We start from the raw sequence: 18,801 nt of genomic DNA, 5'->3' as shown, positions 1-18,801 counted from the left end.
TAGAGCACTAACCAAGTCCAGACCTACTTCCACCAACCACCAGACCAGGACCAGGACCAGGCTGGGACTAAACCAGCACTAACAAAGTCCAGACCTACTTCCCACCAACGACTGTCACTCTAACGACGGGCGTTGGCACTCGGAGCTCAAAGGGTTCCAATGACATCATCGGCCTTGTGAGAGGTTAAATACCTGGATCTCTACACCAGTTAGTTGGACCAGACCCAGCCTGGTACTTTTCCTGGTCCAGTCCCAGCCTGGTCCTGGTCCTGGTCCTGGTCAGATGTGCACATAAACTGATGAAGCCTCTTGGATGAGAGGTGAAAAGTCTTCCTAGACAAATAACGACGTCCAGTTACTTTTGACTGATGCTTTGGGGAAAACGACGACCTGGACACACGAGAACATTCACAGTTCATAAGTTCAATCTGTACGCTGATGACACCGTTTTCTATATTAGCATTATATTTTAGTTCAGTTCAGGTGAGGGACATCGCCTGTGGCCTGGAAACTGTTTAATGAACATTTGAATTCCTCACTTTACATGTAAGGAGACATTCAGAGTTCGGAGCGAGTTCATATTGATCAGAACCACCAAAGGATGTTTGATGTGACAACACTGGATATTTAAAGTTTAAATGTGGAGATGTCAAATATTGGGAATAAATGTTCAGTTGTTTTTTCTCCATAATGTTGTTATTGATCACAAGGAGAGACTGTTGCTTCTTAACATAAAATAACAAACCTTGTATGAGATAGAAGTGAACAAACACAACGATGCATGCAGAATGGTTACACACGGCCACTCTTTTCGCAATTTTTGGCACTTCTGCAATGGTTCAAACTAGAATTGACTGGTTGGTGCTTGTTTTTTTCCTGATCTTCATCCCTCACCTGTTTTTGCCGTGTGAGTGTTGAATAATATTTGACATCTCCACCCTTCAACTTCAAATATCCAGTGTTGTCACATCAAACAACCTTTGGTGGTTCTGATCAATATGAACTCGCTCCAAGCTCTGAATGTCTCCTTACATGTAAAGTGAGGAATTAAAATGTTCATTAAACAGTTTCTGGGCCAGAGGCGATGTCCCTCACCTGAACTGAACTCAGTACAGACTTCATCACCTTACACACAGAGAGAGAGAGACTCTGTTAGGGTCAGTGTGAAAATATAAGAGGGTCACTTCAGCTCTCTTAGTGGAGCCACACCTGGGTCAGGGATGCAAAAGACCCAAACTGGACTGAGTTGAAGCTGAGTTAGATCTCACAGATTCAAAGGAACACAGTTTTAATGGTGCTACTCTGCTAATATAGAAAACGGTGTCATCAGCGTACAGATTGAGCTAATCAACTGTGAATGTCACTGGGGGCTCAAACTGAACCCCAACTTAGCTGAAGTGAGTTTCTGCTGAGTTTTTTTAAACACCTCAAACAAGAGTCTGTCTCTGAGTCACATGGTGATACTTTGAGTGTTTGTTTATTTAATGAATGATATCAAAATGAGCCAGTTGGTGACATTGGCAGAACATTTACAGTACATATCCACAGGGCATGAGTGATGAGTTAAAAGACAGAGGAAGAGCCACCTGACAATCAGACGGAGGAGCAACGAGGAACCAGAACACGTCTGTGGTGAGCTGCTTTTACTCTCTCTATGTTTTATAATATCAGAACAGTTGATGTAAGGACATTTGGGACCTGAACACAAGACGTTATATTTGATAGTCTTGAAATTACCAGAGCGCTGCTGTAGAGATCTGATTAAGGATGTGATCAAACTGCTGTTGTCCACATGTTCTATGAGGTTTATGTCTGAAAGCAGCCGTGTTTATACTTTAAAAAGTGTATTTTCTAAATATCAAACTAGTCTTTTTACAGAGACAGTGTTTCCAGGAGAAGGAGATATGTACAACTGTGTTTCATCAAATTTACAGTAACAGTGTTTGGTGTAATTATATCTGAATGATGTGTCTTAATGACTGTATCTACAGACTGAACATTAGGGGTCCAAGACTTGAACCCTGGGGGTCTCCACTTACTATATCAGCCTTTCTAGAGATTAAATTACAGAAGACACAAAAAACTAATGGTCCTTTGGTTGAGATGCAAATTAGGACTGAGACACATTTCTCAGGTCTTTGTATATTATTAACAAAGTTATTCAAACAACTTCACATGTTTTATCTCGTATGTTTACATCCTACATTATGGAAAAATAGAACATGATGGGATTTGACGTTGAGTTATGTCTAGTTTAAAGTGTAATTTAATAGGATGTAGTGAATATGTGAGTTTGATCACCTTAAACCTGTGCAGTGTTAAGTACTTGGTTGTTTTTCTACATTCAAACTTAAAACGTTCACATTTCCAGGTCATATTCCAGCTGTGGATCTCTGAGAGTTAGTGAGGCCTGAGTCATGCGTCCAGTTGTGTTAATTGCTGTCCTGATGTTGGTCCGTGTCCAGGACACTATGACTATTAACTTAATTCCACGTAAGTACAATGGGTTCAGCAACAATGTATTGAATAAGCTAAAACCCCAAAAAACCTGGTTATTAAATCATTTGTGTTCCTACAGCTGGTGCAGAACTGTTCTTATGTAGGCAATTTCCAGACAGACCATGTGGTGACGGATGGAGCCGCCTTGATGACGATCGCTGTGTTAAATACTTCAAGACTCCAAAAACCTTCAGTGAAGCAGAGGTGATGCAAACACACACAGGGATCAGAGAGAATGATAATAAATCTCTCCTCATCTTGTGCAGACAGTTATGATAATGTTCAACACTTGCTCACATTTCTGTTGATTTCAGGAACACTGCCGCAGTTTGAATGCTGGTCTGGTGACAATGCACAAAATGGATGACATGTATAACCTGGTTTGTTTGAACTGGCGTGCAACAAGAGAAATCCAAACTGCCTGGATCGGAGTCGTAAGATCAGGGGTGAGCAGTGAATGTGTGATTGTGATCAGAGAGCAGACAGATTGGCTGTTAGTGAACTCAGTGATGGATGAACGGGAGGAAAGAGCCTGATGTCTGATACATAGAGGAGTGTGTGTGTCACATGTCATCACTGATCCTTTCCAGGGCAAGTTCACATACACTGATGGATCCGAGCTGGACTACCGTGTTTGGGCATTGGGTGAACCTAACAACGCTGCCGGACAAGAGGACTGTGTCGAAATGATCATCAGTTTTGGTAAGGAAAAATAGAGTCGACAGAAAGGTCGTTTTTAGTCTGAGAATTAAGGGCGTATGTACACGTAGGGTTTCTTTCTGAGTGCCAGTGATTCTTTTCAATCGTTCCCTATGACGAGAGAGCGACTGGCCGCCTCGAGAAAAGACACAGGATCTGGAATTTCAACACGCAAAACCAGCTCAGGGGACAAAAAAGTGTATTAGACCACAAAACACCAGCATAGTACACATGCCAGGCCATTACAGTAGGTGGCGCTGTAACTCTACCACAGAAATACACCTGTAAACAGAAATACACTTAAACACAAACAGAATTGGGGTCCGTTTCACAAAGCAGGTTCAACAAACTCTGAGTCTAACCCTGAACTCTGAGTTGATCTACTCTGAGATAGGAAACTCTGAGTTTTCGGTTCCAGAGCAGCAGATTTGCGTTAGGTTGATCAACTCAGAGTAGTTTGACCTGGAGTTAAGCCCGTGCACCACAAGTCAATCAATGGAGCCCTGATTCGACGAGTCACCATGGCAACGGGGAAGGGGAGAGCTACTTTTTTCACCCTACTGTTGTTTCGACCTATAGGAGTAGTTTACATATATATATATATGTAAACTACTCCTATAGGTCGAAACAACAGCCTTCTGGTCCAGAATATCACCTTTAATGCTAGGGGGTGCATTTCACTGCAAGGGTGCTGAATACGGCACAACAACTACAGTACCGCTGGAAATGCAAGAACGTCTATAATCAATAGTTTGATTTCTACTCGATATTCAGAACATTTATAAACCACTGAATGGGATGTTTTCTGTTTTTTTCCCAGAAAGGGTAAGGTGGCGTGACATACGCTGCTCAGTGAAGAATAACGTTGTGTGCGCCAAGAAGATGTGATCATCAGCAGCTGATTTCACATCTCCAGTCAGTGTGGACATGGACAGCTGATCAGCTGTGCTGCAGTTGGACCAGTCTGTTTCATGATAACCACTGCAAACACAAGCTTTTACATTTACTGCAATAAACGCTTCAGCATTCATGTTCCAGCCTCTTCTTTTATTTCTGTTCATGTTTAGAAATATGAGAGGAGAAATCTATGTGGCTTTAATGTGGCTCGTTACTCTGCAAGATATCATTCACCTGTGGCAATAACCAGAGTTCACCTGACCACACCTGAGGCAGTCTGGCTTGGAAAGGACACGCCCCCCTCAGGTGTTTCCACTCACTTAATTAGAGGCTTTATTTGCTGCCTTCCTCCTTTGGTTTGTCTTGTTGCCGTGAACCATGTGAACGACCTGTAAGCAATTATCAGTATTTTATCTGTTGATTCACGTTGTTATTGCACACTTCTGTGTTTGCATGTTTGCTATTATGACAGCAAGGACATCATGAGTGAGCATGCACGACAGGAGTGAAGTAACCTACAGGCCTAGGCATGAAAATGATAGTCTTCTTCCTCTGATGGCATCATTTTGACGTGTAAAGACATTTATCACAGATTAGATGAATATAAGTATCACTGAAGATTACAAATAACTAAATGTGCAACTGTTTGTAATTTTAATGATGCAACGGTCTCTCCATGTGATCAAACATTTATTAAGACAAAGAACAACTTATCTCCACAGTTCAACTTTAAATATTCAGTGTTGTCACATCAAACAACCTTTGGTGGTTCTGATCAATATGAACTCTCTCCGAACTCTGAATGTCTCCTTACATGTAAAGTGAGGAATTCAAATGTTCATGAAACAGTTTCTGGGCCAGAGGCGATGTCCCTCACCTGAACTGAACTCAAATATAATGCTATTATAGAAAACGGGGTCATCAGCGAACAGATTGAACTTATGGACTTTGAATGTCACTGGAGGAAAAAACTGAAACTCAAACAAGAGTCTGTCTCTGAGTCACATGGTGATACTATTTTTGTTTGTTTATTTAATGAATCATATCCAAATGAGCCAGTTGGTGACATTGGCAGAACATTTACAGTACATATCCACAGGGCATCAGTGATGAGTTTAAAGACAGAGGAAGAGCCACCTGACAATCAGATAGAGGAGCAACGAGACACCAGAACACGTCTGTGGTGAGCTGCTTTTTCTCTCTCTATGTTTTATAATATCAGAACAGTTGATGTAAGGACATTTGGGACCTGAACACAAGACGTTATATTTGATAGTATTTAAATTGACAGATCGCTGCTGTAGAGATCTGATTATGGATGTGATCAAACTGCTGTTGTCCACATGTTCTCTGAGGTTATGTCTGAAAGCAGCCGTGTTTATACTTTAAAAAGTGTATTTCCCTAAATATCAAACTAGTCTTTAACAGGGACAGTGTTTCCAGGAGACAGAGACATGTACAACTGTGTCTTGTCTGTGTATGTAGTTTTGACTGTACCTACAGACTGAACAACAGGGGTCCAACAATTGAACCCTGGGGGTCTCCACTCACTATATCAGCCTTTCTAGGGATAAAATTCCAAAAGATACAAAGAAATAATGGTGATTTGGTTAAGATACAAACAAGCAAGTGTTTACTGCACATGGAGAGGAATAAACATATTTACCAAAATATGATGTATTGATTATGTTTGATTGATCATCTAAAGCCTATTGAGTGTTGCCTGCTTTCATATACACTTTAAACGTTCACATTTCCAGGTCATATTCCAGTTGTGGAGCTCTGAGAGTTATTGAGTCCTGAGTCATGGGTCCAGCTGTGATAACTGCTGTCCTGCTGTTGGTCTGTGTCCAGGACACTCTGACCCAGCATTTGCGTAAGTAACTTACTATTACGACACATGATTGAACCAAAACCACAGAAACTAATTTACGCAATTTTTGTTCCCACAACAGGTTTACCTGAAGACTTTTGTCAACCCACACCATGTGGTGATGGATTGAGCCGCATTGATGACAATCACTGTGCTAAATTGATCGGGAGTAAAAAAACTTTCAGTGATGCACAGGTGATGAAAACACACACACATACACACACACACATACACACACACACACACACACACACACACACACACACACACACACACACACACACACACACACACACACACACACACACACACACACACACAGTCAACAGAATAAAGAGAATAACTATCTTCATCTATGATACTGTATGTGATGATAAAGTGCTGGTGAAGAGTAACACTCACATTTCTCTTGATTTCAGGAACACTGCCGCACTTTAAACAGTGACCTGGTGTCAGTTCACAGTCATGCAGCGATGATAAAACTGCTTTGTTTGACCTGGGGTACCAGCTTTCATGACCAAACGATCTGGATTGGAGCCCAAAGATCAGGGGTGAGCAGTGAATGTGTGACAGATTGGCTGTTAGTGAACTCAGTGATGGATGAATGGGAGGAAAGAGCCTGATGTCTGATACATAGAGGAGTGTGTGTGTCACATGTCATCACTGATCCTCCCCTTTGTGTTTTTCAGGGAGAGTTCAGAAACACTGATGGATCTGAATTTGACTACAACTATTGGTATCCTAGTCAACCAGACAACAGAGACGGACGAGAGGACTGCATCGAGTCAAACTTTAAAGGTGAGGCAGAATAAAGGAGTAAAGGTTGTAGATTCAAGAATGGGAATTAAGTTTTGAATATGACACAATGTGCAACTCTGAATTATTCATGTGCATCTGAAAAACAACAGGCATCCTGAAAAACCACACAAACATTAGTCGCACTGACCAGTGTTTGCTTTTGTTCTTGTTTGATATCAGCTGTGGAAGCTATGAAGTACAACTTTCCTGTTTTGGTTGAGTCATGAGACATGTAGCCTTAATTTAGTCAGTCAGACTTAAAGTCAATAACAAAAGGTGTACAACACCCTCTCATTTCCTATTTCTGTGTCTGTTCCGGCTCTCAAATTCATCTTTATGCTGATGATACTGTAATCTACTCTTCTAAGCCTTAAAGTTTACAAATTCAGCACTCTTTACAATTTCATTTTAACTTGGTTCAAATATGGTTCTTATCTAAAAAGCTTCACCTAAATAAAGAAAAATCTAATTTTATGTTTTTCAGTAATAGATCTGGTCTACAATCTAACGAATGGTCCCTAAAGTTTCTTGATGGAGCACCGAGAGACAGTGTAACTGACTTTAAATACTCCGGCCTCCTGCTTGACTCCAAGTTATCCTTTGAATCCCACATTGACTCAATTACAAAGCAAATTAGTTGCTGTTTGAAACGACTGTATCGCTCCGTTGACTACAGGTCCGGAAAATAATTACTTCACCATTATTATTCCCCATTCTTGACTTTGCAGATATTATCTATGAGAGCACCACAGAATCAGATCTCCGTCCTCTTACTGTGCTTTATAACAGCCTCTGTACATTTGTTCTTAGATGTTCATACAGGACTCATCACTGTTCTCTTTCACAATCTCTGAATTGGTTAACCCCCAAAGCCAGAAGACTCTTTCATTGGCTTCTTTTTATTTTTAAATGTATTCATTTTAATTTGCCTTTATACTTAAAACAACTTCTATCTCCTTATAGTACACACTATAACTTAAGACATGCTGATCATCTTTTTTCACACTCCTATGATACTTAAAGAATCGGGTCGTTGTGCATTTCTATTCAAAGCTCCATCAGACTGGAACGATCTCCCGTTGCTTAGGTCGACTACTTCTCTCCATGGTTTCAAAGCATCACTACTACTTCATTTGCAAACCTCTTGGTCTTGCTTCTGATTTTTATTTATTTTTGATTTTTATTTCATATATTTATCCCTATTCAAATTTTTCATCCATATTCTCATTTATATCACTCTTGTATTTAATATATTCATCTCATAAACCTGTACCTCTGCAACCTTTCTTCTTTTGTAGCTCGGATATCAATGAATTGACTACGAAGTTGAGTTTTGGCCGTCTGGGGATTAGCCGGGGTCAGGAGAGTCTTGTCTGTGTGACTGTGTGTGTGTGTGTGCATGTATAAGTCCTGTATTCTGTCTCACTGTATTTCTTTTTTTGACTTTCTATCATGTCTTCCATTATATGGAAGGACCCCCTCGAAAAAGAGATGATTCATCTCAAGGGGCTACCGTAAATAAATATGTATTATATGGAAGTTTATTATGTTAATAATCATTTATCATGAACACAAATCTTATCCTGATGAAATGTAACTACCTCTGTGAAGTAACAAGAGGATTCTGTTTGAATTCAGACATTGTGTTTAATAAACCACTGAAAGGAAGTTTTCCACTGTAACTACTGATGATACTGAATCAGACTTTTTCTGTTTTCCAGTGACAGTAAAGTGGTTCGATGTACCCTGCTCAAAAGTTAATTTCTTTGCATGTGCCAAGAAGATGTGATCATCAGCAGCTGATTTCACATCTCCAGTCAGTGTGGACATGGACAGCTGATCAGCTGTGCTGCAGTTGGACCAGTCTGTTTCATGATAACCACTGCAAACACAAGCTTTTACATTTACTGCAATAAACGCTTCAGCATTCATGTTCCAGCCTCTTCTTTTATTTCTGTTCATGTTTAGAGATATGAGAGGAGAAATCTATGTGGCTTTAATGTGGCTCGTTACACTGCAACATATTATTCACCTGTGGCAATAAACAGAGTTCACCTGACCACACCTGAGGCAGTCTGGCTTGGAAAGGACACGCCCCCCTCAGGTGTTTCCACTCACTTAATTATAGGCTTTATTTGCTGCCTTCCTCCTTTGGTTTGTCTTGTTGCCTTGAACCATGTGAACGACCTGTAAGCAACTATCATTATTTTATCTGTTGATTCACATTGTTATTGCACACTTCTGTGTTTGCATGTTTGCTATTATGACAGCAAGGACATCATGAGTGAGCATGCACGACAGGAGTGAGGTAACCTACAGGCCTAGGCATGAAAATGATAGTCTTCTTCCTCTGATGGCATCATTTTAACGTGTAAAGACTTTTTATCACAGATTAGATGAATATAAGTATCACTGAAGTACACAAATAACTAAATGTGCAACTATTTTGCATCAGTGGGCTCAGTTCACTTCTGTCTCATACAATTGTTTTTAGTTTTAATGAAGCAACAGTCTCTCCATGTGATCAAACATTTATTAAGGCGAAAGAACAACTTATCTCCACCCTTCAACTTTAAATATTCAGTGTTGTCACATCAAACAACCTTTGGTGGTTCTGATCAATATGAACTCGCTCCGAACTCTGAATGTCTCCTTACACGTAAAGTGAGGAATTCAAATCTTCATTAAACAGTTTCTGGGCCAGAGGCGATGTCCCTCACCTGAACTGAACTCTAATATAATGCTAATTTAGAAAACTGTGTCATCAGCGAACAGATTGAACTTATGAACTGTGAATGTCACTGGGGGATAAAACTGAACCCCAACTCAGCTGAAGTGAGTTTCTGCTGAGTTTTATTAAACAACTCAAACAAGAGTCTGTCTGTGACATGGGGATACTTTCTTTCAGTGTTTGTTTAAATAATGACTTATATCAAAATGAGCCAGTTGGTGACATTGACAGACCAACAGCATGTCCACGGGGCATGAGTGATGAGTTTAAAGACAGAAATCTTGATCAACTTAGCGAACGCAGAGTTTACAATGCTACACGCCTTAGCAGTCGGCTGAGGCATTGCAAGGCAGTCCATACAAGTTGATAACCAAATGCGCTGGAGTTCAATTTAATACTTTCCTCCAAAAAAAAGCCGTTTTGGATCGTTCAGCGCTCCACCCCAAGCTACTGTTAGCCATGTCTGGCTTTTAGAAACTGGTGAGATTTTTCTGTTAATTGGTGATTCACAAAACAACTTTCTCAATGGCTTATTTGATGTAAATGCAGATCATAGAATGCAAAATGCCGTAATGACACTTTAAGGGGAAAAGACAACTGATAACATTTATCGCAATATCTCCACAGTTAAACTTTAAATATCAAGTGTTGTCGCATCAAACAACTTGAGACTTCTGTCTCATACAATTGTTTTTTTTAATTTTAATGAAGCAACAGTCTCTCCATGTGATCAACCATTTATTAAGGCGAAATAACAACTTAGAACATTTATTCCAAATATTGGACATCTCCACCCTTCAACTTTAAATATTCAGTGTTGTCACATCAAACAACCTTTGGTGGTTCTGATCAATATGAACTCTCTCTGAACTCTGAATGTCTCCTTACATGTAAAGTGAGGAATTCAAATGTTCATTAAACAGTTTCTGGGCCAGAGGCGATGTCCCTCACCTGAACTGAACTCAGTACAGACTTCATCAGCTTACAGAGAGAGAGAGAGAGAGAGACTCTGAAAGGGTCAGTGTGAAAATAAGGGTCACTTCAGCTCTCTTAGTGGAGCCACACCTGGGTCAGGGATGGAAAAGACCCAAACTGGACTGAACTGAGTTGAAGCTGAGTTAGATCACACACACATTCAAAGGAACACAGTTTTAATGGTGCTACTCTGCCTATATAGAAAACAGTGTCATCAGCGAACAGATTGAATTTATGGACTTTGAATGTCACTGGGGGCTCAAACTGAACCCCAACTTAGCTGAAGTGAGTTTTTAAAACACCTCAAACAAGAGTCTGTCTCTGTGACATGGTGATACTTTCTTTCTGTTTGTTTATTTAATGAATGATATCAAAATGAGCCAGTTGGTGACATTGGCAGAACGTTTACAGTACATATCCACAGGGCATCAGTGATGATTTTAAAGACAGAGGAAGAGCCACCTGACAATCAGACAGAGGAGCAACGAGAAACCAGAACACGTCTGTGGTGAGCTGCTTTTACTCTCTCTATGTTTTATATCAGAACAGTTGATGTAAGGACATTTGGGACCTGAACAGAGGACGTTATATTTGATAGTCTTGAAATAACAAGAACGCTACTGTAGAGATCTGATTATGGATGTGATCAAACTGCTGTTGTCCACATGTTCTATGAGGTTTATGTCTGAAAGCAGCCGTGTTTATACTTTAAAAAGTGTATTTCCCTAAACACCAAACTAGTCTTTTTACAGAGACAGTGTTTCCAGGAGACAGAGATATGTACAGCTGTGTGTCGTCTGTGTGTGTAGTTTTGACTGTACCTACAGACTGAACAACAGGGGTCCAAGACTTGAACCCTGGGGGTCTCCACTCACTATATCAGCCTTTCTAGAGATAAAACTCCAAAAGATACAAAGAAATAATGGTCATTTGGTTAAGATACAAACAAGCAATGAGATTTTCAAGTATTTCAGTATTAACTGTCAAAGTAACAACAAATTAACAGATTTTTTTAAATTATTGTGCAAATTACATATTGTAGTTTTATGGGGATTTAAGGCTAGTTTCATGTTTACTGTACATGGAGAGGACTAAACATATTTACCAAAATATGATGTATTGATTATGTTTGATTGATCATCTAAAGCCTATTGAGTGTTGCCTGCTTTCATTCACACTTTAAACGTTCACATTTCCAGGTCATATTCCAGTTGTGGAGCTCTGAGAGTTATTGAGTTACTGAGTCATGGGTCCAACTGTGGTGACTGCTGTCCTGCTGTTGGTCTGTCTCCAGGTCACTGTGACAGAAGGTCTAAGTAAGTACCATTCATCACCAACACGTTATTTTATGTAGCTGACGCTTTTGTCCAAAGTGACTTCCATTAGGTGCATTCAACCATGAAGGTAATAACCCAGGAAATCTAGAGTAAGGTCAGTTTTCTAGCTTCAAATAAGCCAAACTACAGAGTTATACATATACAGTAAGTGCAGGATGTAAAAAAAATGATTCAAGCCAATCATCAGCTTCTTAGCCAAGGTGCATTCAAAATAAATGTGTTTTTAGCCTGTGGTGGAAGGTGTGTAGACTTGATTGTAAAAAAAAAAAAAGCAGTCATTAAAGTACTTGTGTTCCCGCAGCTGCTTTTGGTCTGCCCACATGTACAAAATATCCAGATATACCATGTGGTGACGGATGGAGCCGCATTGATGACAATCGCTGTGTTAAATACTTCAGGACTCCAAAAACTTGGACTGATGCAGAGGTGACGGAAACACAGAGAATGTTTTTTACAAGACAAAATAAAACTCATCTTGTGCAGACAGTGATGATTACGTTCTGGTGAAGACTAACGTTCCTTCTTCTGTTGACTGCAGGACCACTGCCGCACCTTAAATGGTCATCTGGTGTCAGTGCACAACAGGGACGAGAATACCAACCTGGTTTGTTTGAACTGGCGTGAAACAGAAAGTCGTGAGGCTTTTTGGATTGGAGCCCAAAGATCAGGGGTGAGCAGTGAATGTGTGATTGTGATCAGAGAGCAGACAGATTGGCTGTTAGTGAACTCAGTGATGGATGAACGGGAGGAAAGAGCCTGATGTCTGATACATAGTATCAGCAGGAGTGTGTGTGTCACATGTCATCACTGATCCTCACCTTTGTGTTTTTCAGGGAAGGTTCAAATACACTGATGGATCTGCATTCAACTACAACTTATGGTTTATGGGTCAACCAGACAACGCTGGTGGACAACAGGACTGCATTGAGATGACCGGTACTGGTGAGGAAAAATAGAGAAAGATTTTATAGTTTTTAAGAAAGGGAATTATGTTTTTCTGTATATAAAAATCTGTAACCCTGAATAATTCAAAAGTGCACCTGAAAAGCAATAGTCTTGATGCAAGAACCAGTAATATGGACAGATTTATACTTAAATAACACAATTGAGACCGTAGCTAACTGAAGCTAACCCCCGGCTCAGCCTACTCTGTTGTGCTAAATGGAAAGTGATGCTAGTGCTAACAGGGATCTGAAAGCTTCTAAAAGAACAGAAATTAGCTCTCAGATGAAGTTTGTGGCCCTTAAGAGCCGTTGTGTCCGTTATCTGTCTGCTCAAAGCAGCAAATGTGAAGAAACAAGATGATTCTGTTTGGATGCTGACATTGAGTTGAATAAACCACTGAAACAATGTATTTTGTTGTATTTTAGTGTTAGGACTGTGGATCGATGTACGCTGCTCAGAGAAGAATAACTTTGTGTGTGCCAAGAAGATGTGATCATCAGCAGCTGATTTCACATTTCCAGTCAGTGTGGACATGGACAGCTGATCAGCTGTGCTGCAGTTGGACCAGTCTGTTTCATGAGAACCACTGCAAACACAAGCTTTTAGATTTACTGCAATAAACGCTTCAGCATTCATGTTCCAGCCTCTTCTTTTATTTCTGCTCATGTTTAGAAATATGAGGAAACATAACTGTTCTGCAAGAAATTTAAGTGACAACATCCTGTGTCTCCTATTTTTCACTTTATCTTGATAAAGATAACACTACAGATCTTAGTGTTGTCACATCAAACAACCTTTGGTGGTTCTGATCAATATGAACTCGCTCTGAACTCTGAATGTCTACTTAAATGTAAAGTGAGGAATTCAAATGTTCATTAAACAGTTTCCAGGCCAGAGGCGATGTCCCTCACCTGAACTCAAATATAATGCTAATATAGAAAACGGTGTCATCAGCGTACAAATTGAACTTATGAACTGTGAATGTCACTGGAGGATAAAACTGAACTCCAACTCAGCTGATTTTACTGTGATAACACCCCTTTTAAAACACTCTGAAGTCATCGGACTGACTCATCAGTGTACAGCGCTGTTGTAGGCAGCTTGGTGTGGAAACGGTACTGAACAGGATCGCAAGCCCCTGCACAGAGTGGTTTGAGTCAGTCAAACATACAATAGGCAGTACCTTACCTTGCATATAGGATATTTACCACAGGTGCTGCAAAAATGTAACCTGACTCCATCAGATGGATTGATTCTCATGTGATCAGCATATCTATCTAAGAACTCTCGTTTGGAGATCTTTTGGGAGGGATGCAAATACTGGTTGCTGATTGGATAAGCCATCTATCTATCACCAACATACGGGCAAAATCAACCAATCCGATCAACAAAGTGTATGACGTACTAATAGCGTCGAGGCAAAGATCAGAAAGTAAACAACATGAGGGGAAAGGATAAAAATAAGTAGAGAGCAAAAAGAGTTAGTGAGAGGCTTGCTCAATAGCTGCGCTCATCTCATCCGCAAAAGCCGCCATGTTGTTTACACTGAATAGTCGCTTTTAGTTGCGTCACTCCATAATCTGCCTCATAACAAATGCTGATTGAGTTTGAGAGATCAGGATGGTATCGCGAGGCGAGCAAGACTGAGACTATGGGAATCATGAAATATCCAAACCACCCGGGCAACAGCCTTCTCTCCCATGATGAAGTCAGGAAGCAGGTTTCAGGTACACCATGCCAGCACTGAGAGCCTCAGGAAGAGCTTCTACCTTCAGGCTGCTAGGATCCTTAATGAAAAGGTCAAAGCTGAAATGGATTATGGTGAAAAACGAGACACTTATAACAAGTTATCCCCACAGACTACTTGAACCCAATAAAAGGACAAGTTAAAAGTTAATCAGGGATTAGGGAAACTGCTGAATAATATTTGGCATCTCCAGCCTTCATTGGTAAATATTCAGTGTTGTCACATCAAACAACCTTTGGTGGTTCTGATCAATATGAACTCGCTCCAAGCTCTGAATGTCTCCTTACATGTAAAGTGAGGAATTCAAATGTTCATTAATCAGTTTCTAGGCCAGAGGTGATGTCCCTCACCTGAACCTTACCTTATCATCTGACACAGAGAGAGAGACAGTCATTTGTTCACCCGTACCAAACGTTGTCTCCGGTACTACCTTTCATACCTCCATCTGGTTTCAGCGTTGTTACAATATTACCCAATACATCCTCCAGTGCTGTGTTGCAAACATGCCGTCTGTAGAGAAGATGATGTTGCGTTGTATCATCCGAAATAGTCAAAAAAGGTGCAGAAAGTTTACATGCGGTGGCATGTGAACCGACACCTTAATGGTGAGAGGTTTTTGTTGTTGTGCTGATGAGAGAGTTGGATGTACCCCCTGACCAACTCATAGATTTTATCCTCCAAATTTTGCAACAGTTTTAAATGTCCAGTTACTACTCTCTTCTTTGTCGATTTTCCCAATTGTTAAAAAGCGTACGCTAAAGTGTCCTCTAGGAGCCAAAATGTGTGCTAAGGTGCTCTCTACAGTGGCGAGGATGCACTACATGTACCCTTTTCCCTTTTCCCTCCTGCCCCTCAAACGGTCTGTGCACACCACTGGTGGTCACTGAAGATGTATGTGGAGACTCATGCTAGTGCACTTGTGATTGGATCACCCAGATCATATTTCCTTATCAAATGGAAACTGGGCCACAGATAATGTGAGTATCAGCTGTTTTTCACCCCAAACAAGAGTCTGTCTCTCAGTGTCATGGAAAAACTTTCTTTCAGTGTTTGTTCAAATAATGAATGATATCAAAATTAGCTAGTCTGGGACATTGGCAGAACATCAGCATGTCCACAGGACATGATGGGGAGTTTAAAAGTGAGAGGAAGAGCCACCTGACAGTCAGACGGAGGAGCAACGAGAAACCAGAACGCGTCTGTGGTGAGCTGCTTTTTCTCTCTACATGGTGTGATGTGATTAAAATGCTTTTCTTTATATTTTAAGGGTGGTTATGTGTAAAACAAGACGTAAAGTGTGTTTCTCTGATAGCCAGACTAGTGTTTTAAGGTAAGGCTAGTTTAGTTGTATAGGGGCATTGTTATTTACAGTGCCTCTGTGTTTGATGGGATTACATCTGAATAAGTTTTAACGACAGTATCTACAGACTACAAACAACAGGGGTCCAAGACTTGAGCCCTGGGGGTCTCCATTTGCTAGATCAGCCGTTGTAGGAATACAAATCCAAAGAGACACAAATAAAAAATGGTCCTTTGGTTTGGATGCAAATCAAATTAGGACTGAGACACTTTCCCAGGTGTTTAAATGATGTTTGGATTTCATCAACTTTGTCAAAACTAACAACTGATCAACACGTCGTTTTAATCTGTACGGAAAATGAAGTTGAACCTTCACATTTCCAGGTCGTATTCCAGCTGTGGAGCTCTGAGAGTTAGTGAGGCCTGAGTCATGCATCCATCCGTGGTAACTGCTGTCCTGCTGTTGTTCTGCACCCTGGACATTGAGACAGCTGAAGTTATACATCCTAACCCGGACTATCTTTACCGTAAGCACCATTCATTCATTGTTTATTCAGGGAAATTGGCTGAGGCCAAGCCTCTTTTACAGCAATGACCTGATAAGAACACAGAGATACAGGGTGCAAAAAAAAGTACATAACATCAAAAATTACATTAAATTAAATCATTGGAATCAAATAAATAACAGTATAAGTTATGAGAAGTTAAAAAAAGAGCAGCGAGCTACATCCATCGAATTTTCTAGACTCCTAAATTAATTCACAGACACAAACACTTTTAATATAAGAGCTTCTTGAATAGCATTCACTCTATAGGGGGCAAAAAAGCTAAAAGACGTTTTTCCAAAACCATAAAACCAATGGCACCGTGATAGACAGTGTCACTTTGTTTAAACTGAGGGGGCAGCATTCATACAGACAAGGTCACCATCGTCCAAAACGGACAGAATCATTAATTGCACAGTCGGCTTTCTGCTTTCAAGCATAAGACATGACCTAAATCTAAACAGTGCACCCAGTACAAGTTCCTGTACATGAGTTTTAAAAGACAGTCGGTCATCTAAACAAATAGCCAGGGATTTATAACTAAGACCTCACTAAGTAGTAGTGCCACTGAAGGAGCAGATCTTATGGGCTTCCTTGATTTGGAAAAAATTATGAATTTGGTCTTGAACTCATTTAGGATGAGTTTGAGACTAAGCAGGGATTTATGTTTGCCATTAAATGTCATTTGAAGCTTGGACACTGCTTCTTCTACAGAAGTTTCACAGGCATACAAATCTTTTTGATTTCCTCCTTTATGTCCCATAATATCACCAACACATTTCTGAATTAACTAAAGAACAAGACACTCGATCATTAAAGAACTTGTTTTCCCACAGCTCGCTATGAGCGTTGGTTGTGTACAAAATATCCGGACAGACCATGTGGTGACGGATGGAGCCGCATTGATGACAACCACTGTGCTAAAGTAATCGGGACTCCAAAAACCTTCAGTGAAGCCAAGGTAATGGAAACACAGAAAGGCATCAGTAAAAAAATCTACTCTCCTCTTGTTGCTGGGTCAGACTAACACTTGTTCATATTTCTGTTGATGTCAGGAACACTGCCGCACTTTGAGTGCACATCTGGTGTCAGTACACAATAAGCATGACCTGTTTAACCTGGTTTGTTTGAACTGGCGTGCCGCTACTGATCACCTAAATATCTGGATTGGAGTCGAGAGATCAGGGGTGAGCAGTGAATGTGTGATTGTGATCAGAGAGCAGACAGATTGGCTGTTAGAGAACTCATTGATGGATGAACGGGAGGAAAGAGCCTGATGTCTGACACATAGAGTGTGTGTCTCTCATGTCATCACTGATCCTCACCTTTGTGTTTTTCAGAGAGGGTTCAGAAACACTGATGGATCTGAATTTGACTACACAGCATGGGCTATGGGTGAGCCAGACAACCATGGTGGAAACCAGGACTGCGTCTATGCAGAAAATATATGTAAGGAAAAGTCGAGGGTTAGAAATAAAGATTTTAGTTATAAGAATGGGTGGAGGCCAAGAATTAACTTTTGAATATTTATCTGTATATTATTTATTTAATGTTTAATAAACCACTGAAAGGATGTTTTCCACTGTAACTCCTGATGACACTGAATGTTTTCTGTTGTGTGTTTTCCAGTGCATGGATGGTGGCATGATGCACGCTGCTCACAGTTGAGAGCCTTTGTGTGCGCCAAGAAGATGTGATCATCAGCAGCTGATTTCACATCTCCAGTCAGTGTGGACATGGACAGCTGATCAGCTGTGCTGCAGTTGGACCAATCTGTTTCATGATAACCACTGCAAACACAAGCTTTTAGATTTACTGCAATAAACGCTTCAGCATTCATGTTCCAGCCTCTTCTTTTATTTCTGTTCATGTTCAAGTTCAGACGTATGTCTTTGAAGTTAAGAATTATGTGGTTTCACTGATGAAGCTTAGTGTAAATCCAATAAGACAAAGACTCTTTACAGTTCACTTCATTATGCACCATCTAATTCATTCATTCTGAAGTCATCAGACTGACTCATCAGCTTACAGCACTGTTAGTGTGTGCACCGTATTATAATATTAGCGTTTTACCTGTGCTAATTAATTATGCTAATCTGCAGTATGATTAGCATTATTAGCATGTTGCTAACCCTAAACTCTTTAGTCACCTCTGAGGCCAGTCATTGACTCAGTCTGTCAATCCTGAAGACAATAAAAGAGTCACTTCTGCTCTATATGTGGAGCCACAACTGGCTCAGGGAGTTGGAAAAGTCACTGATGGATAAAACAGAGGCCCAACACCACTAAAGTGAGTTTCAAATGATTTTCAACAAGAGCCTGCTGTTGGGCTGCATCCAGGACACTGGGACAGCTGAACGTTGACGTAAGTACGATATTATCACCAACGCACCACCAAACTAAACCAAATAAACATGGTCATTAAAGCAGTTGTGTTCCCAAAGTTTGTTCAAAGC

General features: G+C 40.4%; 2 protein-coding genes across 2 annotated transcripts; both read left to right on the top strand.

Moving 5' to 3' along the window:
* The first annotated feature begins 1,599 nt into the window (after positions 1-1,599).
* LOC310964443 (C-type isolectin Sp-CL4-like) lies at positions 1,600-4,176 on the top strand. The gene is made up of 6 exons (XM_083937574.1): positions 1,600-1,632; positions 2,372-2,493; positions 2,579-2,703; positions 2,814-2,945; positions 3,090-3,201; positions 4,019-4,176. Exons 2-6 carry the CDS (start codon positions 2,418-2,420, stop codon positions 4,084-4,086), a joined length of 513 nt encoding a protein of 170 aa, XP_083793700.1. The 5' UTR covers positions 1,600-1,632; positions 2,372-2,417; the 3' UTR covers positions 4,087-4,176.
* A 6,774-nt stretch (positions 4,177-10,950) lies between these two features.
* LOC310964442 (C-type isolectin Sp-CL4-like) lies at positions 10,951-18,184 on the top strand. Its single transcript, XM_083937573.1, has 6 exons — positions 10,951-10,980; positions 16,185-16,327; positions 17,182-17,306; positions 17,401-17,532; positions 17,686-17,794; positions 17,975-18,184. Exons 2-6 carry the CDS (start codon positions 16,231-16,233, stop codon positions 18,040-18,042), a joined length of 531 nt encoding a protein of 176 aa, XP_083793699.1. The 5' UTR covers positions 10,951-10,980; positions 16,185-16,230; the 3' UTR covers positions 18,043-18,184.
* The last annotated feature ends 617 nt before the right edge of the window (positions 18,185-18,801 follow it).

The sequence above is a fragment of the Echiichthys vipera genome, assembly GCF_963691815.1.
Source record: "Echiichthys vipera genome assembly, chromosome: 22".
Taxonomy (NCBI): domain Eukaryota; kingdom Metazoa; phylum Chordata; class Actinopteri; order Perciformes; family Trachinidae; genus Echiichthys; species Echiichthys vipera.
The sequence above is the reverse complement of the archived record's forward strand: the minus strand, read 5'-3'. Positions and strand labels throughout refer to the sequence as shown.

Excerpts from the sequence above, each read along its gene's own strand:
- LOC310964442 (XM_083937573.1), top strand. The coding sequence starts at position 16,231 with ATGCATCCATCCGTGGTAACTGCTGTCCTGCTGTTGTTCTGCACCCTG. Across the intron at positions 16,328-17,181 it reads TAACCCGGACTATCTTTACC|CTCGCTATGAGCGTTGGTTG; the intron begins GTAAGCACCATT and ends GTTTTCCCACAG. Across the intron at positions 17,795-17,974 it reads CGTCTATGCAGAAAATATAT|TGCATGGATGGTGGCATGAT; the intron begins GTAAGGAAAAGT and ends TGTGTTTTCCAG.
- LOC310964443 (XM_083937574.1), top strand. The coding sequence starts at position 2,418 with ATGCGTCCAGTTGTGTTAATTGCTGTCCTGATGTTGGTCCGTGTCCAG. Across the intron at positions 2,494-2,578 it reads GACTATTAACTTAATTCCAC|CTGGTGCAGAACTGTTCTTA; the intron begins GTAAGTACAATG and ends GTGTTCCTACAG. Across the intron at positions 3,202-4,018 it reads CGAAATGATCATCAGTTTTG|AAAGGGTAAGGTGGCGTGAC; the intron begins GTAAGGAAAAAT and ends TTTTTTTCCCAG.